The sequence below is a fragment of the Adiantum capillus-veneris genome, chromosome 10 (assembly GCF_014529385.1).
Source record: "Adiantum capillus-veneris isolate H3 chromosome 10, ASM1452938v2, whole genome shotgun sequence".
NCBI lineage: Eukaryota > Viridiplantae > Streptophyta > Polypodiopsida > Polypodiales > Pteridaceae > Adiantum > Adiantum capillus-veneris.
In genome coordinates this window covers 36,039,815-36,062,565 of record NC_140940.1, presented here as the reverse complement: position 1 = coordinate 36,062,565, position 22,751 = coordinate 36,039,815, and the positions used below count along the sequence as shown (strand labels likewise).

General features: G+C 44.7%; 2 protein-coding genes across 3 annotated transcripts; both read left to right on the top strand.

The window, feature by feature from the left end:
* Positions 1–267: 267 nt before the first annotated feature.
* LOC147448690 (ACT domain-containing protein ACR12-like) lies at positions 268–22,751 on the top strand. 2 transcript variants are annotated; one of them, XM_086521225.1, is made up of 9 exons: positions 268–555; positions 1,935–2,073; positions 2,228–2,322; positions 2,963–3,047; positions 4,123–4,182; positions 4,309–4,364; positions 22,092–22,197; positions 22,295–22,363; positions 22,446–22,751. In XM_086521225.1, the coding sequence occupies exons 1-9, from the start codon at positions 359–361 to the stop codon at positions 22,506–22,508; spliced, it is 870 nt and encodes a 289-aa protein (XP_086377351.1). In that variant the 5' UTR covers positions 268–358; the 3' UTR covers positions 22,509–22,751. The 2 variants fall into 2 exon arrangements, with proteins under 2 accessions (XP_086377351.1, XP_086377352.1); XM_086521226.1 differs by having other exon boundaries at positions 274–555; positions 1,938–2,073.
* LOC147448691 (uncharacterized) lies at positions 14,058–14,886 on the top strand. Its single transcript, XM_086521227.1, has 3 exons — positions 14,058–14,195; positions 14,288–14,347; positions 14,430–14,886. The coding sequence occupies exons 2-3, from the start codon at positions 14,303–14,305 to the stop codon at positions 14,871–14,873; spliced, it is 489 nt and encodes a 162-aa protein (XP_086377353.1). The 5' UTR covers positions 14,058–14,195; positions 14,288–14,302; the 3' UTR covers positions 14,874–14,886.

Genomic DNA, 22,751 nt, shown 5'->3' with positions numbered 1-22,751 from the left:
TGAATACATTCACCTTATGGAACCATTTATCTAGATTTCATTTTACATTATTAACCCTTTTACTATTTTTTATTTTCTCTCACTAGAATGACAAATTTAAAGAGAGAAAATCATTTTACTAGACCAGAATGAAATTTGGTAGCAGTACCTCACCCGTGAAGTCGAGGCAGGCCCAAAAAAGGGGAGAATTTCAATGTAGATATTATTTTCATCGGAATTTGGTTCGTAAAAAATGGCACTTTGATCTATCGTGATTCGTTGACGATGGCAACAATTGCCGTGTGAGCAGTGAAGTGAGCCGATTCTGGACCCTTTTAAGGTGCAACAGTCTAGCGGAGCTAGCTCGAGCTATTAAGCTATGGCGACTTCAGCTCCTGCCGCAACCTTCACTCAGATCGCAGGCCCCTCTTCGTCTTCCTCTTCATCATCATGCTCATCCTGCTCAAGGTCTTTCCTGCTCAGATTCAAGACGTGGAGAAACACGAGCTCTCTTCTGATCAAGCAATGGTCCATTTCGCTTTCAACAGCGAGTATTTTGCCAGCTGCATCGACCAGGTATTTGCAGATTTTTAAGCTCCATGCCTAAATTGCTATGAAGATAATTTCTGCGATATCTGATTAATCCTCAGCGATGGCTGAGTTGTCCAGGAAAAAGTGTCCACAATCGGGTGCTTTTAGCCTGGGGAATCTTTCAGGAATGGAAAATAGATAGATTGGGCTGCTATGTAACATGCATAACTGTGCACAGAGATACACATACACGATTGAGTAACACGAGGGTATGTCCAGGAGATGAGCCCGGAGGAAGAACCATATGGTTCGAGCCTGCCTTCGCCTCGTCTGAACAACGTCGCAGGTGGAAGAGAGATGAAGTGAGAGGTGTTGAGAGAGGCAACAGCTCTTCCGGGGGGACGAGGGTCGGAACAACTCTGGCGGGCCCGGAGGAAGAGCTGCTCATGTTGCAGCCAAGCAGCTCCAGCCACATAGAAATAACACCCCTGTGCGTAGGTTTTCCAGCGCTTGGTCTGAACCCAATCTAAGCTTGCTATAGAGTCCTTCGGCTTCAAGAAACTCACAAAGGCTGTTTGACGAGGAGGTGACAATGATTACTTAATTGGGCACGGAACAAACAATGTAAACATTTTTTAATGGCTTTCTGTCCTTAACTCATTGAAGTGCTGTGGTTTTCTTACGCATGTGTACATTGAATATACTGCGTTGCTCATTGAGTTCAGTTCCTACCATTATGCTTTTATTCGATGGATTTTTACATCTTTCATTCGATGATCCGAGGGACAGCGTGCACACACACACACACACACACACACACACACACACACACACACACACACACACACACACACACACACACACACATACACACAGTTTTGGAACCCCAACTCGAGGGTCAAGTGCGATAAATACCAATTAAATACTGTAACCTACCTTCGAGAAGCTTTTTTTCCAAATTGTAGTTATAGAACCTCCAGTTGTGCATGTTTTTGTGTTTCTGAGTTTTGCATCTGGCGCGTTGCGGGTTTCTGATTAGTTATGCACCGTTTTATGTATTTTGGATGCTGGTCTGTGGTTGTTCTTGCACCTAGCCTAGCTGATCAAGTCTCTTGGTCGTGCACATACACATTCTCTCTTTCTCAGCGCCCGTCTTGTGTATATTGAGATTTTTTCGTACAGAGTTTCTCAATCTTTATCTACTGCAAATCATCGTAATCTGTGTTTGTGTGTGTGCAAACAAAAGTTTTTCACCTCGTTAGTATTGCAGTTTGGTTAGACCATGGAGAGTTCTTGGATACACTTCTGAGTAGTATCATATATTTTTTCTTGGGATTGCCCTAGAGTGCTAGAGCATCTCTCCCTGCTTTTCTTAAAATCTGTACATAAACACGAGTTAATACAGTTTGTCAAAAATTTACCAGCAGGTTAGTATGTTATGCCACAAGCGAATCACAAGATCCCGCTCCTATCCCAATAGTCTTGATTGATCAAGACTCAGATGTCAATGCAACAGTGGTTGAAGTGAGCTTTGGAGATCGTCTTGGAGCTCTTCTGGATACGGTTTGTAACTTTACATGCTTGAAGGATTGTTAGATAAGCTCTTGCCTTCTTATTCATTTGTCATGTGAACCTGAACGTGCATGCATTAGAATAATGAATTGCCTGATGGCTCGTCTATTTCTTTTATTAAATGCTCGCAACATGCTGTCCGCAGATGAAGGCCTTGAAAGATTTAGGTTTGGATGTTGCCAAGGGTAATGTCACAATCGCGGCGCCAGTTATTAAAACCAAGTTCTTCATTACAAAATCGTAAGTGTGAGAGCCGCCATTACTGTTACAAATATTCAATAGTTGCTTCTCTTTGTTAATGGTTTCATGACGAGAAATTCTTGCTGATAGCGTCTAATATGAACAGTGTGTGGCTTCTATCATCCCATCTTTTTTTTATGCTTACTGCTAGTCCTTGGTCTAACTCTGTGGATTTTTATTGTCCTATCTCCTAAGTTAGTTGTTTACTTGAATACAGCTGCTGCAGTATCTTTGTCATCTCATCTGTCATTCACTGTATGCCAAAAATGAACCTAGATTCCAAGAAATCTTAAGCAAGTTGCCCCACATGCAGTATTGCCATCTGACAGTTCGTCAAAATGATGGTTCAAATCTTTGTTGATTAGGTCATCGTGGACTATATGTCTTTTGCACTATTGCTAGCTATGTTGTCCTGCATGTGTCAATTTCAAGTAAGCAAGGATTCTTTCTTGTGTCATCCTTTACTCATCGTGTTGAGTTCTCCCGCTCCCTCTCTCTACACATTCACATTTATTCATACACGCACGTGCACAACCCCCCACACTTACAAGTAAGGGTGCTTGTGCTCATCTACACTTCATCCACACTTCTTTTACATCTTGGCCTTCTTGTGGCACTTTAGTTGAATGTGCTTCTGTAGTGATACAGGCCGGAAGATTGAGAATCCAGAGCTGCTCGAGAGAGTACGGTTAACTATACTTGGGAATCTTCTGAAGTACCATCCTGTAAGCTCCCTAATCTCCATTTGCAACTAAAATGAAGCGAACTTTTATGCACAATGATTTGATATATACAGCATTGTGTTTATATGCAAGTATCCTTAGGGACATAGAAGGAAGGAAGTTGTGTATCAAATAGGGCTCGCTTCTTGAAGCTTTGAGGAAAGCTAGTTTTCTGCCCATGTTCTTTTAATGTTCTATGTTGTCTCTGAAGTGTTAAGTTTTAGGCATCTTGATGACGGTCAATGGAATAGTATGATGCCAGATTTTTGTCTGGTTTATGAGTTTCTGCTATCCCTTGAAAAAAACATCGGAGCCAACTTTTTCAAAGTCTGGAAACGCTGATGCTGAGGCTGATGGCTGAGTGCTGAAAACGCTAGGGCTGAACTGAGGGAATCTTCAAACGCTAGCGCTGAATGCTGATGGTGATGAGGCGAAGGGAGAAACATTGGTGGAGGCCAAAATGCCAGAGATGGGGTGCTAGCTGCCCATGCAAGGGGTACTGGGTTCTGATGCAAGGGAGATCCCCAACCTCACATATATATGCTTCTGAAGGGTGGTTGAGCACTGCAAATAGATCCCACGATTCTACTTATTAAAGGGTTCACTTATTATTAATTGACCTAAGTGCATGTTCACATACCTAAGTGACTTTATGAATGCTTTGTGCAAGAGGTTGTGCACTCTAATGATCTGTCTGTGCATGCGGGTCCTTTGAGAGGCTCACAAAGGTGCCAGACTAGATCCCTAGACTTTACTTAACTAAGACTGATGCTAACCTGTAGCGGTAGCATGTCCACGTGGCTCAAGTGCAATGTGCACGTGACAACTGCAATTGTCTTGCTTTGTGTGGAAGGCTGAGGCTATTACTCTAGGCCATGCTATGAGGAGACAGAGGCGGAGGGGGGACTTGAGATGTGCTTCAAGTGTTAATGAGGACCCCCCACGCGCCGCTTTCTAGTGCACACCCTTTTTTTGGTCATAGCTGTTTCTTCTCGGTCAAAACGCCAACCAACTGTTTGAAGGGTTTTTGTTTCAAATGCTGACATGAGTTGTAACATGTAATGCGTATTGCGTATAGGAATCGAGTGAGAGTCTTGCAATCGGAGAGGCTTGGGGTATCAAAGCGCCGTCCAAAAAGGTGAGTTTCTACTTCTAGCACTTTAAGATGAGGCTTTAGTGTTTAAAATTTCATCAACTAAACTTTGTTAACTTCTGTTTTGACGGGTTTGTGGGACCTTGACACTGACTACTTGATTTGATGTAGGTTGATGTTGATATATCAACCAGTATACGAATTGTTGATGATGGAGCAAAAAGAAGGTTGGCTTTCTACTTGTGAACTTTTCATGCTGAAGTATAACTATATCAGGCATCCGACAACTCATAGTTAGTTATAGACAAGAACTGCCCTTTTGCTAGTAGTTCTAGGATGGATAGATGCATTAAGCTAGCACAGATTTGGGGGCATTATCTTCTTGCTTGCTAGAAGTGCAAGGTTGACTAGACGTATTAAGCTAGCACAGATTTTGGGGCATTATCTTCTTGCTTTATGTATGTATACCATAGTTTATTCCTGGTTAAGTAAACGCAGCTTGGTACCCTTTCCTGTTACGATTGTAAAATACACACACACACTTTCTTTTTAGTAATGCCAGATTGAATTACCAATGGGAAACCTCAGAAGGAGGAAAACTCATAGCAAATATTACAAACAGTAAATCAGAAATAGTCAAAGTAGAGCTCATAATGACTAACGGGCAGCTCGTCCAAGTCACAGGCAACTTGAAGAGACTGTCGAAGAGATTTCTTGAAGAAGGAACATACTCCACCCGAATCTATTGAAACATGAGGAACCAATATCAGCATAAGCAATCTAGAATCCGGCATAATATGAAGATTGACCAACAAAGTCGTTCTGAATATGCTCCTGTAACACCACTATATGTGCTTTATTCATTTGTGTATAATGCCAGATTAGCTTCCACTTGTCGTGATTGCACAATCCGCGCACATTATACGTAAAACATCTAAGAGAAGAATGCATCTGTACAGTATTTACAAGAGAAGCACGAGGCACAATCATCAAGTAGAATTGCCCATAGGCACATCTGCCTCCATACTAACAGTCAATAAAGCAGACTTTATATGCGTTCCTTGCGGAGGATTTTGATGCATCGGCAACGACACAGATGTCGACCCAAGCATAAAATCTTTATATGAGTTAACCACACTATCCCACGCTTCAACTAGTGACTTATGATCATGAGATGCAGATGCAAAAGTTCCACCACTTCTCCCATTCAAAACAGGTACATAATTTCTTGAGATAGGCGAAGCACGAAACTTTGCAGTCTTCCTTGGAGTTTGCCAACCGTCAGTGGAATCTCCCATTTTGGCTTTACCTTTGGTATCAGCCTTTGCAACAGGATGCACATTAGCCAAACTCTCAATTCAGTCTTTATCGTGTTTGACCTGCATGCTTCCATTAGAATCCCCCATCTTTGGCCTCACAGATGAAGATGAGGGAGAGGCAACATGAGTTCCAGATGTAGGAACAACAGAGGGTGGCAATCTCAACGAAGACTCTTGGCATTCAGATTGCATATGGCCAAATTTGCCACAGCTAAACCATGCACATGAAAACTTCCGCCATTTTAGTTTAAATGGCCTTTTCCCTACCATCGGATCACCAGAGTTAACCGTGATTCCTGAGGGCGTCTACTTATATGTCTCTTACAACACACAAAATCTATTGAATTTAGTATCCAAGTTTGGGGGGCATATCACTTTGCCCAACTGAGCAGCTAGAAGAGGCAAGAAATGCTTCCAAGTCCGTGGAAATCCAACTATTTCCACCCAAACTGGGCACCTATGTCGTACTTTGATAATCTTTAGTAAGCGCCCATGGAAATACGTGGGTCATTTGCATGTTGAAAAACAAAGGCGACATTTCCAACAGTTGCAAACAGCGTCCATGTCTGCCAGCAACACCTCGTAAAAACCACGGGCACCAAAATACACCCCAAACCCCTCAGACTGCTTGTCTTTTCAACAAAAAATCAAGCCGTTGACTTACATCCTGTGCCGAGGGTTGCCTGGGAAAAACAAAATAACCGCATTCAACGCATATTGTGCAACCGGATCCATAAGCTGCTGAACCGGAATAACCACTTCAGTAGCGGGTTGCTGACCTTCCCAGGCATTCCGAGCATCCGCAAAATCCTCCGACAAACACTCTTTTATGATGTTTGCAGCATCCATCGAAGACAGATCGACTTGTTTCCTACGCTTACATACAACTTCTTTTGCCATAACCAACCAATACTGCACTTTCTACAGATGAAGGTCTACCTCAATTGAAGACTACTTAATGAAGCACACATTAAGACAAGCACTCATTTTTTTGTTTTCTTAAACTTTCTGCAGACGAAGGTCTACCTCAATTGAAGACTACTTAATGAAGCACACATTAAGACAAACACTCACTTTTTTGTTTTCTTAAACTTTCTCTGTACAAAGCCAGAAAACTGCTGTCTCTTCAACACAAAACTTCAAACAAGAACGAGAATACGTCACTCTGTTGAGTTGATGGCGAAACCCTAATTCGTCACTGTGTTCTCCAGATGACGGAACCCTAAAACGAGATGCTTTGCTGTTGGCATAACCCTAAATCAACACACTGTTGTGCTGCTGATGCTACCTACTGACAGCAAAAGGCTGACGCGAGCTCATGAAGATGATGACTTACAGGTCTGCGAGAAACTGCTAGCTGCCCAGTGTTGTTGATGAGGGCGACAACGATGACAAAAATGTGCAGGGGTAAGAGGTTGCATCGGGCAGATGGTTACGCCTTGCAGAAGGGCGCGGAGGAGCTTGCTCATTTAGCTGAAGGTCTCTCGCCTCTCTCAATCTCTCACCCCCGTGCGCACGCACACAAACATAGAGAGAAGTAGTAGAAGTAGAGAGTTTTAACGAAGTAGGAAACTATCCCAAGAGACCTTATAGATCTAGCCGACGAGGAGTTGAACTCAAGACGTGTTATTCAAGTGGGAAATGGCATAACCAATCTACCACACTTGGGTGATAGAAAAGAGAGAGAGAGAGAGAGAGAGAGAGAGAGAGAGAGAGAGAGAGAGAGAGAGAGAGAGAGAGAGAGAGAGAGAGAGAGAGAGAGAGAGAGACTTGTATGAAATGCATGTGACGGATACAGAAGGCCGTTAGCTAAGCGAGAGGACACACATTGACTAGGCTAGATGGGATGATGGGCCAACATGCTCTTTACACTGTTGGTCATGCTTCCTAGGTTGGGGTGTAGGTGATTGGAGCTACTGACGAGATCTGCAGAGGGGTTGTTGCTTGTATGAGAGATTGATGAGACTATTCCACCCGATTGGCACGCCCTCATCGGAGGACACTCGTTTCCCCTCTCATCACGAACGGTGGGTGTACGTCGAGCCTCACTCTAGAAACCCAATCATTGCTCAGCAAGGGACTTTCGTCTTTAGCATTGCGGAGACTGATCATCGTGGATGTCACATCAAACAGGAGTTTCAGGGTCAGGTTTCGAAATTCGTTTGATCAGCAGTTGACTGCCAGAGGCACCACTTTGGAGACTGTGGATTTTGTAGGGAAAGCCACTTGTTCAACTGGACTGGGATCCTAGTGAGTGGCAATGGCCTTCTTTGAGTGATGACGTAGCCCCTCTATCCTCTTTTGAGTACTTTGGTCTGCAGACTCAACACCCTCCTTACCGTCCACGCCAGTCATAGGTATGGCAGAATCAACGCATCCTCTTAGCTTTCCAGAGACAGTTTTGGTCATGCATTTGGACCCTCCTGATAAGCTGTAGGATGTTAGGTGCAGCGGAATTGAAATGTGCAACGGAATTGAAATGGTGACAATCTAGGTTTTACACTTCCACAATGCTTTACTTCTTTTCCTTGCGTTAGTGTTTCCTTTTAGCTTGAATGATGGTTCCTTTTACTTTTCCTCGAAGAGAGGGAATGAGAGAGTGTGGCAGAGATGTGTAGAGGGAGAGAGAAAAGGAGAGTGACACCCGATGGGATCCCAACCAACCCTCTCAAGGGCCCCCCACACCGTTGCCGTTGTGGTATTTGCTTTAGATTGCGTAAATGGAATGTACACGCATGCAATACCTTAGGTGCAGACTCTACTGACTTGAATGATGATTGTCGCCGTGGTAACTCCTCAAGACGAGGCACCTTCGGGGCTGATTTGATGCATGTTTGGATTCTTCTTGTTGTGGGATTGCGAATGGCCACCAAGGGGTAGATCTGGGGCTGAATTACATTCCCGATGTGAGAGGAATGAGGGGCTGAAAACACAGATCTCTATGACGGTGATGATGGACATCAATGGAGCACTTGACGCCAACGAGGGAATGGCCGAGGTGAGGCTCGATGTGGGTATACCAGATTTACAAGGTTTGGATACACCAGATTTTAAGGGCTTGGATGTACAAGAGTATGTGCTTGAAGATCTGCAAAGTGATTTAGAGGGGCTGCAGACTCCTTTATCAAAATATTGTGACATAGGGCTCACACTGTGGCAGAATGATCATGAACTTGATGATGCTTATTTAGAGGGGGTGCATAGTGAAGTGCAACCGCTTGGTGTTGCATATGATTGGTTGCATTGTGCCATGGACAGGACAGTCGATGAAATTTTCGATGTGCATGCTGAACTTTGTGCTACAGAAGTTCAAAGATATTTGAATGAGGGAGAGAAGTTTGAAGAGCAATCTACATCAAACGTGGCTAGCATGCATGTTACATGTGGAAATCCTAGTCTACAGCAGCTTGAGATGTGCAGAGTAGAGGAATCTTCTGATGCAATGGACCAGAGTTGATGTGCTTATTGGACGAAGCTTTGGAAGGATTCTCAAATACAGATGCTAAGGGTACTGAGCAATCTAAATTTATGCTTTAGCGAGTTTATTTAGATGCAACTAATGATGACCTTATGTAGTTGCTGGATGATGCTCTACTTGATTTTGAGCATGTAGATAGGGAAATATTTTCTGATGCATCTTGGGAGCCCAATGAAGAGAGTTTTTCCCCCCACGACGGTGCCGTTGGTGTTCAAAAAGGAAGGGATGCTATATATAAAAAAGGGCTTTTGGGCGTGCAATAAGCGGGGAAGAAAAACGTGAAGGGTGAAAGGATGGCACGAGCGAGGAAGGAAGGACTGCTGATGTGTCAAGCCACTGAAGAACGTAGCAATTGTGTAGATCCTGGCTGAGGGGCCTAAACCCTAAGAATAAGCAGGCGAAGAAGAAGTTCCTACCAACTTATGGGACCCCGTGTGATGGGGCCCAAGTGACACAAGAGAATAAAATAAAGTAGGACCTACACATAAGCGCGCGTGGAAATGATGACGTGGCGATTGTACGGAATTTCGGATTTTCGTAATTTGCTGACGTGACAGAATTGCACGGATTTTCACATTTCGCGTTGACTGTGCTGATGTGGCAGTCTGTACGGATTTTCGTGATTTACGCTGGGCAATTTTTCAGCACTAGCTTTTGGGCGAGTTGCTTTTGAGTTTAAGGCTTTTCATATAAACTGCTTTTGGGCCTAGGGCCTTTAAATATGAGGCTAGGGCTCATTCTCTGGCACTCTTCTAGGAGAAGGTGCAGAGCGTGGAGTACCGGCTTGTAGTGTGTTGATGCAATATAAAGAAATACCGAAAGGGGCGCCAAGGTTTGGGGCCAATACTCTCTAGGGTGGAATTCCGCCACTCCGTGTCGTGTGTCGTCTCTCTCTTTCAGTTCAGTTGTTATTGAAGTGCTAAAAGTTTGTTTAGTCTGCTCTTTTCTATTGGCACGTGTTGCCCGTCTTGTGACATCCTGGGGCTGAGCCTTGGAAGCAATTTTCATCTTATGCTTTGTCACCTGCCTCTCCTAGGTTTGGGTCCATGGATAGCGATGGTGGTCGGTGCTTGACCATCCATTTCGTTTTTACAGATGCTCCTTTGGATGTCTCATTTATCACCCTTTATGTGTTGCTTGTTGAGGATTTGGATGGATCTTATGATTCGATATACACTTTGTTGTTTGGAGGGGGTAGATAGGCAGCCACTTATTTGGAAATTGGAATGCATATGTGACAGATTTAGAGGGGCGACAACTACGAGAGACGACACACGGCTAGATGGGAGGATGGTCCTATAGCATCCTTATGTCGTCTGTTAGAGGCTTCCTTGGTCGGTGCAGAGGTCATTGGAGCAAACTCTGGGATCCGCAGAGGGTTGCAACACGGATGTGATAGATTGATGCGGGTATTCCTGCTGATTGGCATGCCGTCCTTGGGGGACATACTATTTTACCCTCTCATCAGGGCTGGTGGGCGATGGCTATCACATGAGATTGGCTTTTTAGGGTGAGGTGTCTCTTGATCAGCACCGCCTAGATTCTTGTTGGCAGCCTGTTTGAGTGGTGGGCTCTTTCGAGCAGCGCTCATGCTGACCGGGTTTCACTGCAGAGGAGGCGTTTTGAAGGTTGTGGTTGGGACGGCCACTGGTTGAGTTGGACTGGGATCTTGGTGAGTGGCCACTGGCAGTAGCCTTCTTTAGAGGCGGATGGGGCCTCGCTTTCCTTTTTGAGTACACTGTATCTCTCGGGAGGAGGATCATCTTGAGGCAATGATGCTCCATCCACGGCAGTCAGAGGTATGGTGAGATCAGCCAATCTCTCTATCCTTTCAACCACTATTTTGGTCATGCATTTGGAGCATCGGGATCAGCCGCCGTCGGTGTCGTCTAGTCCCGCTCCCATGCTAAGAAAGATGCCAGCAAAATGCACATCAAGCTTATTTGAAGCTTACATGATTATTGAGCAGTGATCAGGCTTGTTAACAGGCCATGTTTAATGATTAGTGTATGCGAGATGCGGCTTTAAAGGGCCAACTGATGCCTTAATGATGCCAAAAAGGAGTATGCTTGAAGTGAGCATAGAAGCGAGTTTATGATCCAGAACTACAGTGCTTGAAGTGCTCTACCGGCCTTTCCTTACGGCTCGTCGATTGAAGCTACGGTGAAGAAGTTATGGCAGTTTGAAGTTTAAGTCGATTGCAGATCTGTACCGAATTGGGCAACTGCAGCTGAGGGGACAAAAGTGAAGTGAAAGCGTCGGGCTGAAGTGCTCAATTTCTGGAGCGCGTCGATCTTTTCAGATTAGTGATCGGATTTATGGTTGCCAAGTTATTGGTTGTTAAAGATTTACCGGGGGTCGGTTCCGCACCAGTCCGGTCCACTCGATTGGAGTGCTATCTTGGAGTTTTTGTCTTTCGTCCAGGTTTTGGAATGCAATCGTTGCGGGGAAAGGCCAACACTGTTGTGGCTTGCTGGAGAAAAATGAGTTGCTAGGCAATGCTTGGCCGATGTGTATACTAAATGTGATGCTGTTTTACGAAAGCACAAAAAGTGCTTGAAGAGCTTCGTGTTCGGAATGTGGCCTCTTGGAATGCATTGATTGCGGGATTTACCCCAAGGTGAGAGATTCCCTGATGAGATTGTTGGACGGGGCTGTTGGAGAAAGTTGCAGTGCTTGGCATTGTTTGGTCGATTTGTATACCAAATGTGATGTCCTTTACAAAGGCCGGCCGCCCAAAGGCCTTTTCAATGGCCGCCCAATAAGGGGTTTAATAAGGGCAAATGGGAAAAGAAAAGAAAAGGAGAAAGGAGATGGCGGGCAACAGGGAGCACAGGCAGCGAGCAAGGCAAAAAAGACTCGCGCTCGCCAGCACGGGGCTCGGATGAGCTCGGCGAAGAGACAGGTTATCTTCAGCAGGCCTAGGCGCCCCCATTCGAGCCAGAAGCTGCCGGGTTTGGTGCTGTCGGATGCACGAGCTGCCACGTCACCAAGAGGCATTGTTTAATGCCTCCCTAGCAACGACGGTGCTGTCGTTGCTAAGGGAGGGAGGAAGCTATTAATAGGGTGCTTTTGGCATGAAAGGGAGGAGTATTATTCACATGCGAGAGAGGTTGAAGAGCTTGGGAAGAGAGCGGAAGAATGAGCAAGGCGGAGAGCTTGGTCGAAGGCGAGCCATGGTTGAAGCTTGAGAGAGCAAGAGGTCTGGGGGAGCTTGGGAACCAAGGAGCTTAATTAAGCAAGGGAGTTTGAAGCAAGAGAGCTTCGGTGAGGAGCTTGAGCAAGAAGCTTGCCGAAGCTTGAGCAATACAAGGCGAGTAGGGGATTCATCGGAGAAGCTTGGTCGAAGAAGCTTGAGGGTAAGCTCGTCGAGGCTTGAGCAAGCTAAGGCGAGAAGAGGATTACAAGCAAAGTTGAGGCTTGAGTAAGAAACAAGGTTGTACCAACACGTACGTGTTGATCCGTGCTGTACGGTACGTCCGTATTGATCCGTACAGTACGCGTACGGATCGTACAGTACGGTGCTTTTTTTATAAATTTTTTTTAAAGCCTTTATAGGCTATTTGGGATGCGTTTTGCGTGTCATTTTCGCTGCACACTGTCGCTACAGAGCGTTACAGAGAATTGCAAAACGCTGTGCAGAAAAAGGTACCCCCCCCCCCCCCCCCAACTCTCTCTCTCTCTCTCTCTCCTCTCTCTGTGCGAGAGAATTCACCAGTCTCGACTCTTACCTGTGACCCATTATTTGCATGTTTTCAGCAGGCTGTTTTCATCATGCCGAAACCTACGAACCCTTTGTGGGCAGAGCACACCAATGTAATTGAAGGTGTGAATACTCTTGGGCAGGCTGGATCAGGTTGTCGCAAGTGGTCATGCAAGTACTGTGGTTTCACACTGTCGAGTACAATCACTCGAGTTGTGATGCATCTAACTGGCATCAATTGCACAAATAATTGTGGCAAGTGCAAGAAGGTACCTCCAGGTGTGCGGGAAGCATTGATTGCTGAGAAATTCCCTGCATTTGCAACAACAGACAAAGGAAAAGTGGCACAACAAACAGAAGACCGTTTGCAAGACGCTCTTCTTGGACAGCTTGGTGACTCTTCTACACAGGTGGAGGAGAGCTCAGGGTCTGAGCAAATTGGAAACAGGAAGAGGGCTTGTACCATACAAGAAGAGGAGAATGAGGAGGTTGGTGATGTGCATGTGCGTAGGCAGAGCACCTTGCCTTCACGTGTGCATTCTGTGTCTTGGGTAAAAGAGCGTCAGAAAGTGGCTGAGATGGAGATTGCTCGCACTCTCATTGAGTGCAACATCAGTTTCAATGTCTTGAAGACTGAACAATGGAAGAGGATGGTGAGGTCCATTGCCTAGGTAGGTGCTGGTGCCACAGATACATGGTATGGCCTCGATTACAAAAAGATGCGCACCACAGCACTGGAGGAGCAGAAGGCCTTGATAGATAAGGCGCTGGTGCCTGTTAAGGCTGGATGGCAGCAATTTGGATGCACCATCATCTCTGATGGATGGAGTGATGTACGCAGGCGACACATCATTAACATACTTGTGTCTTCTTGTCTTGGTACATATTTCTTGCGTGCTGTGGATGCAGGAAAGGCAGGAGATAAGAGCACAGGTGAATTCATTTTTGAGCATATTTCAAGGGCCATCAATGATGTTGGTAAAGAGAATGTGGTTCAAGTTGTCACAGATAATGCAGCCAATTGCAAAGCTATGGGAGAAATGGTAACGACACAGTTTCCTCACATTTTTTGGACTCCATGTGCAGCCCATTGTTTAGATTTGTTGATGGAGGAAATAGGAAAACTGCCTTTGGTGCAGCCAACAATTTCAGAGGCTACCAGATTGACCACATTCTTCTGAAAGAAGCATCAGGCCTTAGCCATCTTTCGTAGCCATAGTACCCTTGATATGGTGCGGCCCTCCAAGACCAGGTTTGCATATATGTATTTGGTGTTGCAGAGACTCTCCAAGGTGAGGGATCCACTGTTGCAGACAGTTGTGGACCCAAAGTGGAGAAACATGGCTCGTGCAAACAGTGAGAACACCAAAGCCATTCAGAGGCGTGTGTTGGATGAGTCTTTTTGGATAGAGGTCCATACCTTGATAGTGGCTTTGCAGCCAATGTATATCTTGCTACGAGTCACGGACATGGAGAGCTTGACATTAGACCTTGTCTACCATCTCTTCATGCAGATGAAGAGCCACATCACGGCATGCCAAGCCTTGACTCAAGAGCGGTGAGTGTCAGATTTTTTCATGACATTCTTTTTATATCTAGGCCATGAATCCATTGCTAATTTGAGTGTGATCATTGCTGATTTTTTTGCAGGCGAGATGATACCGCATGAGGCTTGTGCGCTCTTACCACGCTTTGGGGACACCCAAGCAGGTAGTATGACGATGTAGTATGACATCCTGTGTATATGTTTCTTATTTACACTATTGTTAACAAAATGTACATTGTACAATAGGTTGATCCCTCACGTATCACGCTGGTAGTTGATCCTACTGTGGAGGAGGCGGACCAACATATCAGAGATGAGCAGGAGGAGATAGTACGCATGCTTCATAGAGAGCTAGAGGATGTCGATCGGCGTGTGACAAGATCTCGTGCACGTGCTTACAACATTCCATTACGCCTCCAGGATACAGGTGAGGGGAGTGCTCGACGGAAGAGCATTCGCAAAGGCAAGCTACCCATACGTACTCCTCGGCAGCGTGCGAATGAGGCATTCCGTCTCATTCACACTCCAGAGGAAGAGGAGGATAGTGATCCAGACCCAGTTGGTGCAGACGAGGCCACATATGCTATGGTGATAGAGCCAGAGTTTGATGACGAGGGCAATGTCGTGGCAGATGGCGACATGCTCTTTTCAGCATCATCTTCTTCTTCTTCTGAGGATGAGTTTCACTAGGCACTAGTGACTGGTTACTACTTTAGAGTCTAGACATTTTCACATATTTCAGCAAGATGTTGTTTTTTATGTACGCTCTAGCAGGAGCCATTTTGGCTCGACATTTGTCATTATTTTGGTTCCATCCTTATTAGCAGTTTGTGCCATGTGGGCTACTTGAGTTTTGAAGCAATGCTTGTACAGTTCTGAGTTTATTGTCAGCAACTTACCTTTTGTTCAATTGCTTGAAGCTTCATGCTTGAAGGTTTGTCATTGTTCTGAGGGGGGTCAGCACTGAGCAGGTAGAAATGTTTTTACGTTGTTCAATGTATATTGTTTCTTGAAGGTTGGTACTTGTTTTGAAGTTAAGTGAATCTCTAGTGGATAATGTGTATGTGTGTCCCCAAGTACTTTGCGGGTATACATTGGTTAACCCTCTAACGAGGAGAATATAATTTTCTTAAATTTCCTCTCATTTATTGTTTTTTTACAAACGTACGTATTTTTACGTACCTAAAAAATTTATCCATACGGCACGACGTACAGTACGTACAGTCACGACCCGTATAATACGTATGGTACAACCTTGGTAAGAAAGGTGAGAAGCTCGAGTCGAGGTCAAGGAGGGAAAATCTCTCTCTCTCTCTCTCTCTCTCTCTCTCTCTCTCTCTCCGAAGCTTCCTCTCGTTCCCGGCAAGCAAGGAAAGGCATTGAGGATTGGAAAGCATGGAAAGAAGGAAGATGTTCTCACTCTCTCGTGCTTGAGAAGCCAGAGCAAGAGGGGATTCCAAGCGAGGCTAGAGCAAGCCAAAGAGGAGAAGGCAGATCGAGGTCGAGGCTTGAGCAGGCAAAGGCGGGAAGGAGATTTAGAAGCAAACGGGAAGCTTGAAGTAAGCAAGCAGGCTTGAGATGGCGAGCTGGGTCTTGAACCAAAGCAAGAGAAGACATTCACTTTGGTAATAACTGAAGCTTGATGATCGAGGCAGTGAACTGAATTGAAGCTTGCAGAATCCGCGAGGTATTTGAAGCAGATAAAGCGACAGAGAAAAATTTCCATCACCGTCATCCGTTAGAGATTGAATTAGCATTTTGTTAAGTCCGGTGTCGTTAACGGCCTGGTTAATCCTGTAAATGAGAGCTTAAACTCCTAGTTAGCAGCTGATCCAAGTGACGGTGCTGTTAACAGTCCGCCTTGGCTAAAGACCAAGTTGTACTCAAGGTAATATTCAATTAATTCATGATTGCGGTGATTGTTAGAGCCGTCAGTGTCTCTTGTTCTCTCTCTTTCATACCTCCCACAACCAGAGGCCCGGCGCCTGCGCGGCTCACGTAGGGAACATATATCCCCTGATATCTTTGGTGAACCCGACGCGAAACGAGCCGGGGTGGGAGGTAAAGATGGAAAATTTAGAGCAGATGATGAAGATGATTGCAGAATTAAGTGCAAACGGTTTTGATGATAAGTCAACAGTTTCAGATTTTTCGAAGATTCTGCAATTGGTTCAAGGATCTCTGCTTGAAATAGAGACCGTAAAGAAGAAAAATCAAATTGATGAAGCTTTGGATGTAGCTTTAGATGCAGTATACGACGAGAGACGACTCTTTGATAGATACGATCCAGAGGGCTACCTAGAGTGCTATGAGCTGGAGACCAAGGTAAGAGGGATACCAGAAGAGTTGATGATCAAATCTTTTGAGCAATTAGTGAGTTCAGATGTGAAGGAACAGATTCAAGAGGTTACCAGAGCCTGCAACGGCAACTGGGAGTATTTCAAAGAAGCTATTGTGCAAGTAAGTTATAAGCAGTATGAAAGCTATCAAGAACAGAGTGCAAGTCTACCAAACTCCGCAGATATTCGAGGACAAGTACGATCAAAGTTAGAAGCTGTGATTGATGAGTTTTTTGTGCAGGATGCTACTTTCTTACATGCTAATGATGACGACATAAGAGGTGATTGAAGATACTGGTACAGGTTTTGCCAAAGAGTTGATTAATGATACAGATATTATAGGTCAAAGCAGGGCTGTTGTTGAGAGCAGCAGGACCATGGATTTTGGTATGCCAGATTTACCGAATTTGGATGTTCCAGATTTTGAGGACTTTACTAAGCAAGAGTATGTGCTTGAAGATCTACAAAATGTTGATTCAGAGGGGGTGCAGACTCCTTCATTTACAAGTTTTTGTGAAGCACAGCTACAAAAGTGGGAAATTGGTCTTGAATGTGATGATAATGAATCAGAGGGGGTGCAAACTCCTTCTTTGAAAAGTTTCTGTGACCTAGAGCTACCGATCTGGCAGACTGATCCTGAATTTGTTGATGGTGATTTAGAGAGGGAGCAAACTTCTTCTCTATCGAGAATTTGTCACACAAGGCACACACTATGGCAGAATAATCATGAACTTGATGATGCTGATTCAGAGGGGGTGCATATTGAAGTGCAATCTCTTGGTGTCGAGTATGATTGGTTTCATTGTGTCGATGATACAGACAGGGCAGTAGATGAAATTTTCAATGGGCATACTGAACTTTGTGCTACAGAAGTGCAAAGATATTTGGATGAGGGTGAAAGATTTAAAGAGCAGTATACAGCAGATGCATTTAGTATGCATGTCACATGTGGAATCTTAGTTTACAGCAGCCTGAGATGTGCAAGATGGAGGAACCTTCTAAAGCAGTGGACCTAGATCTTATGTGCTTATTGGACGAAGCTTTGGAAGGGTTCTCAAATACAGATGCTAAGGATACCAGTCAATCTAGATTCATGCATGAGCAAGTTTGTTCAGATGCAGTTGATGATGACCTTATGCAATTGTTGGATGAGGCTCTACTTGATTTTAAGCCTCTACAAGATAGAGGATTGTTTTCTGATGCATCTTTTGAGCCTAATGAAGAGGATTTTACCAGAGACTTGATGTATTCAGATATGCATGATTGGGATTTCGATACTAGTGAGAGTGAAGGTGAACTGCCAATGCTTTTACCTCTGATTGATGATCAACAATTGGATGAGCCAGTTGCACAGGGGATATGATGCTACATGATGCCATATGGGATTTGATGTTACTCTATGATGTACCCAGGAGGTGACAGATATATACATGGTCCAGGACAATTGACTTATATACCATGCAATCCAGGCGGTTTGAATGAAGATTTATGGGTTAATATATGTTTATGCTTTACTGACTGAAAATTATTGTATTTTCCCTACGATCCTAGAGGATGGTGCAAAAATTTTAAAGAAATGCTCACAGTGGGGCAAATGATTGGTTTCTCGTTTGATCCCAGGGGCTACTAAAGTGCTAGTTGCAGATTTGAAGAGTATCAGCTATCTGATGTAGCAGGTTGCATGGTATAAGATTTGCTTTCTAGATTATGCTAAGTCAAAAGAGTTTTTCGTTATGCATTCAATGAGATTACATGGTTGGCTTCCAGCTGACTTCTTTGGACAATTGATGAAGTATCTTCACATCTTTTGAGTTGGTTTTGCTACCAGAACTTGAGGTAAAGGACTTGACGGCCATTCCGTGTGCAAACTGAGTAAGGCATACTTGAGCTTGACAGGGTTCCTTAAAGAGAGCTTAATGGTCAAGCCATGTACATCATTAACTGAAGCACTTGAGTCTGGCGGGGTTCACTAAACAAGTTATCCATGATTGAATGCTTTGGAGATACGGTAGATACGGTTCATAGATTTCTGATGGACAACTACGTAATGTTTAAGCTAGAACATTGATGATAGGGTATAAGCCTTATTTCATTTTTCATATGTTTACCAGTTACGTGAGTCTGATGATGGCAAAGAGCTTAAGGTACCTATAGTAGATGCTGATGAAAGTGTAGTTAGCACAGACCGGAGGCTGTGCATGTTCAGAGGGGGTGGATGTCGTCCAGCCTCGCTCCCATGCTAAGAAAGATGCCAGAAAAATGCACATCAAGCTTATTTGAAGCTTACATGATTATTGAGCAGTGATCAGGCTTGTTAACAGGCCACGTTTAATGACTAGTGTATGCCAGATGCGGCTTTAAAGGGCCAACTGATGCCTTAATGATGCCAAAAAGGAGTATGCTTGAAGTGAGTTTATGATCCAGAACTGCAGTGCTTGAAGTGCTCTACCGGCCTGTCTTTACGGCTCGTCGATTGAAGCTACGGTGAAGAAGTTATGGCAGTTTGAAGTTTAAGTCGATTGCAGATATGTACCGGATTGGGCAACTACAACTGAGGGGACAAAACTGAAGTGAATGCGTCGGGCTAAAGTGCTCAATTTCTGGAGCGCGTCGATCTTTTCAGATCAGTGATCGGATTTACGGTTGCCAAGTTATTGGCTGTTAAAGATTTACCGAGGGTCGGTTTCGCACCAGTCCGGTCCACTCGATTGGAGTGCCATCTCGGAGTTTTTGTCTTTCGTCCGGGTTTTGGAATGCGATCGTTGCGGGGAAAGGCCAACACTGCTGCGGCTTGTTGGAGAAAAATGAGTTGCTAGGCAATGCTTGGCCGATGTGTATACTAAATGTGATGTTGTTTTACGAAAGCACAAAAAGTGCTTGAAGAGCTTCGTGTTCAGAATGTGGCCTCTTGGAATGCATTGATTGCGGGATTTACCAGTCCGGTCCACTCGATTGGAGTGCCATCTCGGAGTATTTGTCTTTCGTCCTGGTTTTGGAATGCGATCGTTGCGGGGAAAGGCCAACATTGCTGCGGTTTGCTGGAGAAAAATGAGTTGCTAGGCAATGCTTGGCCGATGTGTATACTAAATGTGATGCTGTTTTACGAAAGCACAAAAAGTGCTTGAAGAGCTTCGTGTTCAGAATGTGGCCTCTTGGAATGCATTGATTGCGGGATTTACCCCAAGGTGAGAGATTCCCTGATGAGATTGTTGGACGGGGCTGCTGGAGAAAGTTGCAATGCTTGGCATTGTTTGGTCGATTTGTATACCAAATGTGATGCCCTTTACAAAGGCCGGCCGCCCAAAGGCCTTTTCAATGGCCGCCCAATAAGGGGTGTAATAAGGGCAAATGGGAAAAGAAAAGAAAGGAGAAAGGAGATGGCGGGCAACAGGGAGCGCAGGCAGTGAGCAGGGCAAAAAAGACTCGCGCTCGCCAGCATGGGGCTCGGATGAGCTCGGCGAAGAGACGGGTTATCTTCAGTAGGCCTAGGCGCCCCCATTCGAGCCAGAAGCCGCCGGGTTTGGTGTTGTCGGATGCCCGAGCTGCCACGTCACCAAGAGGCATTTTTTAATGCCTCCCTAGCAACGACGGCGCCGTCATTGCTAAGGGAGGGGAGGAAGCTATTAATAGAGTGCTTTTTGCATGAAAGGGAGGAGTATTATTCACATGCGAGAGAGGTTGAAGAGCTTGGGAAGAGAGCGGAAGAAGGAGCAAGGCGGAGAGCTTGGTCGAAGGCGAGCCATGGTTGAAGCTTGAGAGAGCAAGAGGTCCGGGGGAGCTTGGGAAGCTTCCTCTCGTTCCCGGCAAGCAAGGAAAGGCATTGAGGATTGGAAAGCATGGAAAGAAGGAAGATGTTCTCGCTCTCTCGTGCTTGAGAAGCAAGAGCAAGAGGGGATTCCAAGCGAGGCTAGAGCAAGCCAAAGAGGAGAAGGCAGATCGAGGTCGAGGCTTGAGCAAGCAAAGGCGAGAAGGAGATTTAGAAGCAAACGGGAAGCTTGAAGTAAGCAAGCAGGCCTGAGATGGCGAGCTGGGTCTTGAACCAAAGCAAGAGAAGAAAGTAGGAGAAGGATGCACTTTGGTAATAACTGAAGCTTGATGATCGAGACAGTGAACTGAATTGAAGCTTGCAGAATCCGCGAGGTATTTGTAGCATATAAAGCGACAGAGAAAAATTTCCATCACCGTCATCTGTTAGATATTGATTTAGCATTTTGTTAAGTCCGGTGTCGTTAACGGCCCGGTTAATCCTGTAAACGGGAGCTTAATCTCCTAGTTAGCAGCTGATCCAAGTGACGGTGCTGTTAACAGCCCGCCTTGGCTAAAGACCAAGTTGTACTCAAGGTAATATTCAATTAATTCATGATTGCGGTGATTGTCAGAGCTGTCAGTGTCTCTTGTTCTCTCTCTTTCACACCTCCCACAGCCAGAGGCTCGGCGCCTGCCCAGCTCACGTAGCGAACATATATCCCCCGATACCGGATATACGATTTCATGTGAATGATTGCGCATGTAGGATTGCCTGTTGGTGCTTGGGCTGAGATTACTGGTCATGATGTGACTTGCCAGAGATGTACTTCGCAGCATGAGTCCTTGAGGCACTGTTTCTGGGTTTGTCTGTATGCTCAGCTATTGTGGAGGGCGGTTTGTTTGTTTGCTGATCAGAGTGGGAGTTCATGATGGATATGAGATGTGGGTGGCAGCTGCATGGCTTTTGCGATGTTCGGGGTCACACACTCTTTTTCTGGGCTCTCCGACAGATCTGGTCCTCATACTTACATCATTAGGATATAGATTAGGCAATCCACAAATGGTTCCATACGCTGTCCATCTGGCGGACTACTCCCACAGGGATGCAGGTTTTACTACGATCTTTGACATCACTTTATGGATCATGTGGAAGACTCGTTGTGTTCACATTCTGGGCAGGCTCACAGTCTTCCTTGACATTGACCACTTTGACAAATATTTTACAACCAACCCTCTCTGTTTTCTTTCTGAAAATGGCGGGCTTGAACTCATTACTACAAGGTGCTGCTTGAGCCTTGCATGATCGATTGCTGCAGAACTAGATCGGACCCTTCGTAGGAGAAAAATCGACTGGTACTTTGAGACCACTGAAGCTGGCAAGTCACCTGACACAGCGGTAAAACAGCGCAACAATACCACCATGGAAAACAACTAACTTGAACTGAAAGTGAACCTGTGAGACGAGACATAGCAGGGTGCAGTTCCCCATTCAAAGATGTTGGCCCCTCCAACAGACACCCCTTGCTAATATTAGTCAAGCTATCGGTCATGACTAGTTTTCATATAAGCAGCTCATAATGTTGTTCTGCTTGTTTCTTTCGTTTTTCCAAAAAGAAATTCTCTTATTAAAATAAATATCTCAAGGGCACAGATAAATGTTCAAAGCTGGGTACCACAGAGGTGTCAGTTTATTTGTTGAGGTTTTGATTGTTTCTAATATAACAAAACTCTTTGTTTCTGATGATAAATGTGAAGCGATTTTCTTAAGATTTATATTGATTACAGACTGACTAGGCGCATGCCTACATGGTTGTGATTGCAGCCTATTAACTATCAAAACAGCAGATAAACCTGGCCTACTAATGGAAATTATTCAGATTATGAACGACATCAACATTAATGTAGAATCAGCGGAGATTGACACAGAGGTTCAAAATTTGAAACTTCTGGTTGCCTTAGTTGATACATAGGCTGAGCCGAAGGTAAGTTTTACTTGTCAACTGACGTCAACTGATTAATTTCAAGGGACTCGTGGCGAAGGACACGTTCCATGTCAATTATCACGGTCAGGCACTCAGCAAGTCATTATCTGAGGTATTTTAATGAGTGGAAATACTAATTCTATGAGACAGTTGGCATGTTGTTACCTCTTATTCAATTGTATGTTTTGTTGCAGGTTTTGACAAACTGTCTGCGTTACCATTTGCGCCGACCAGTGACTGATGATGAAAGTTACTGATGTGCATACTAGTGGAGTGAGGATTGTATCCATTTTGGTGGCATGGCAATAAATATCCCAAAAATTCTTACATGAGATTGGGCCGCTACCTTTCATGTGTATGATCTTGTGTGTGAAAGATGATCGTCCTTGCGACGCATTAGAAGCAGCTTTTTGTTTAGCAATCATCTAACAGTTATTTGAGATTCATTTTTGAATCAATACATGTAGAGTAAATTCAACAAGAAAAGAGGCCTTTCTATA

Bases quoted from the DNA above. Each gene is read 5' to 3' on its own strand.
- LOC147448690 (XM_086521225.1), top strand. From the start codon at position 359: ATGGCGACTTCAGCTCCTGCCGCAACCTTCACTCAGATCGCAGGCCCC. The intron at 2,074-2,227 runs GTTTGTAACTTT...TGCTGTCCGCAG, and splicing joins TTGGAGCTCTTCTGGATACG to ATGAAGGCCTTGAAAGATTT. The intron at 4,365-22,091 runs GTTGGCTTTCTA...TTGTGATTGCAG, and splicing joins GATGATGGAGCAAAAAGAAG to CCTATTAACTATCAAAACAG.
- LOC147448691 (XM_086521227.1), top strand. From the start codon at position 14,303: ATGAGGCTTGTGCGCTCTTACCACGCTTTGGGGACACCCAAGCAG. The intron at 14,348-14,429 runs GTAGTATGACGA...ATTGTACAATAG, and splicing joins CTTTGGGGACACCCAAGCAG to GTTGATCCCTCACGTATCAC.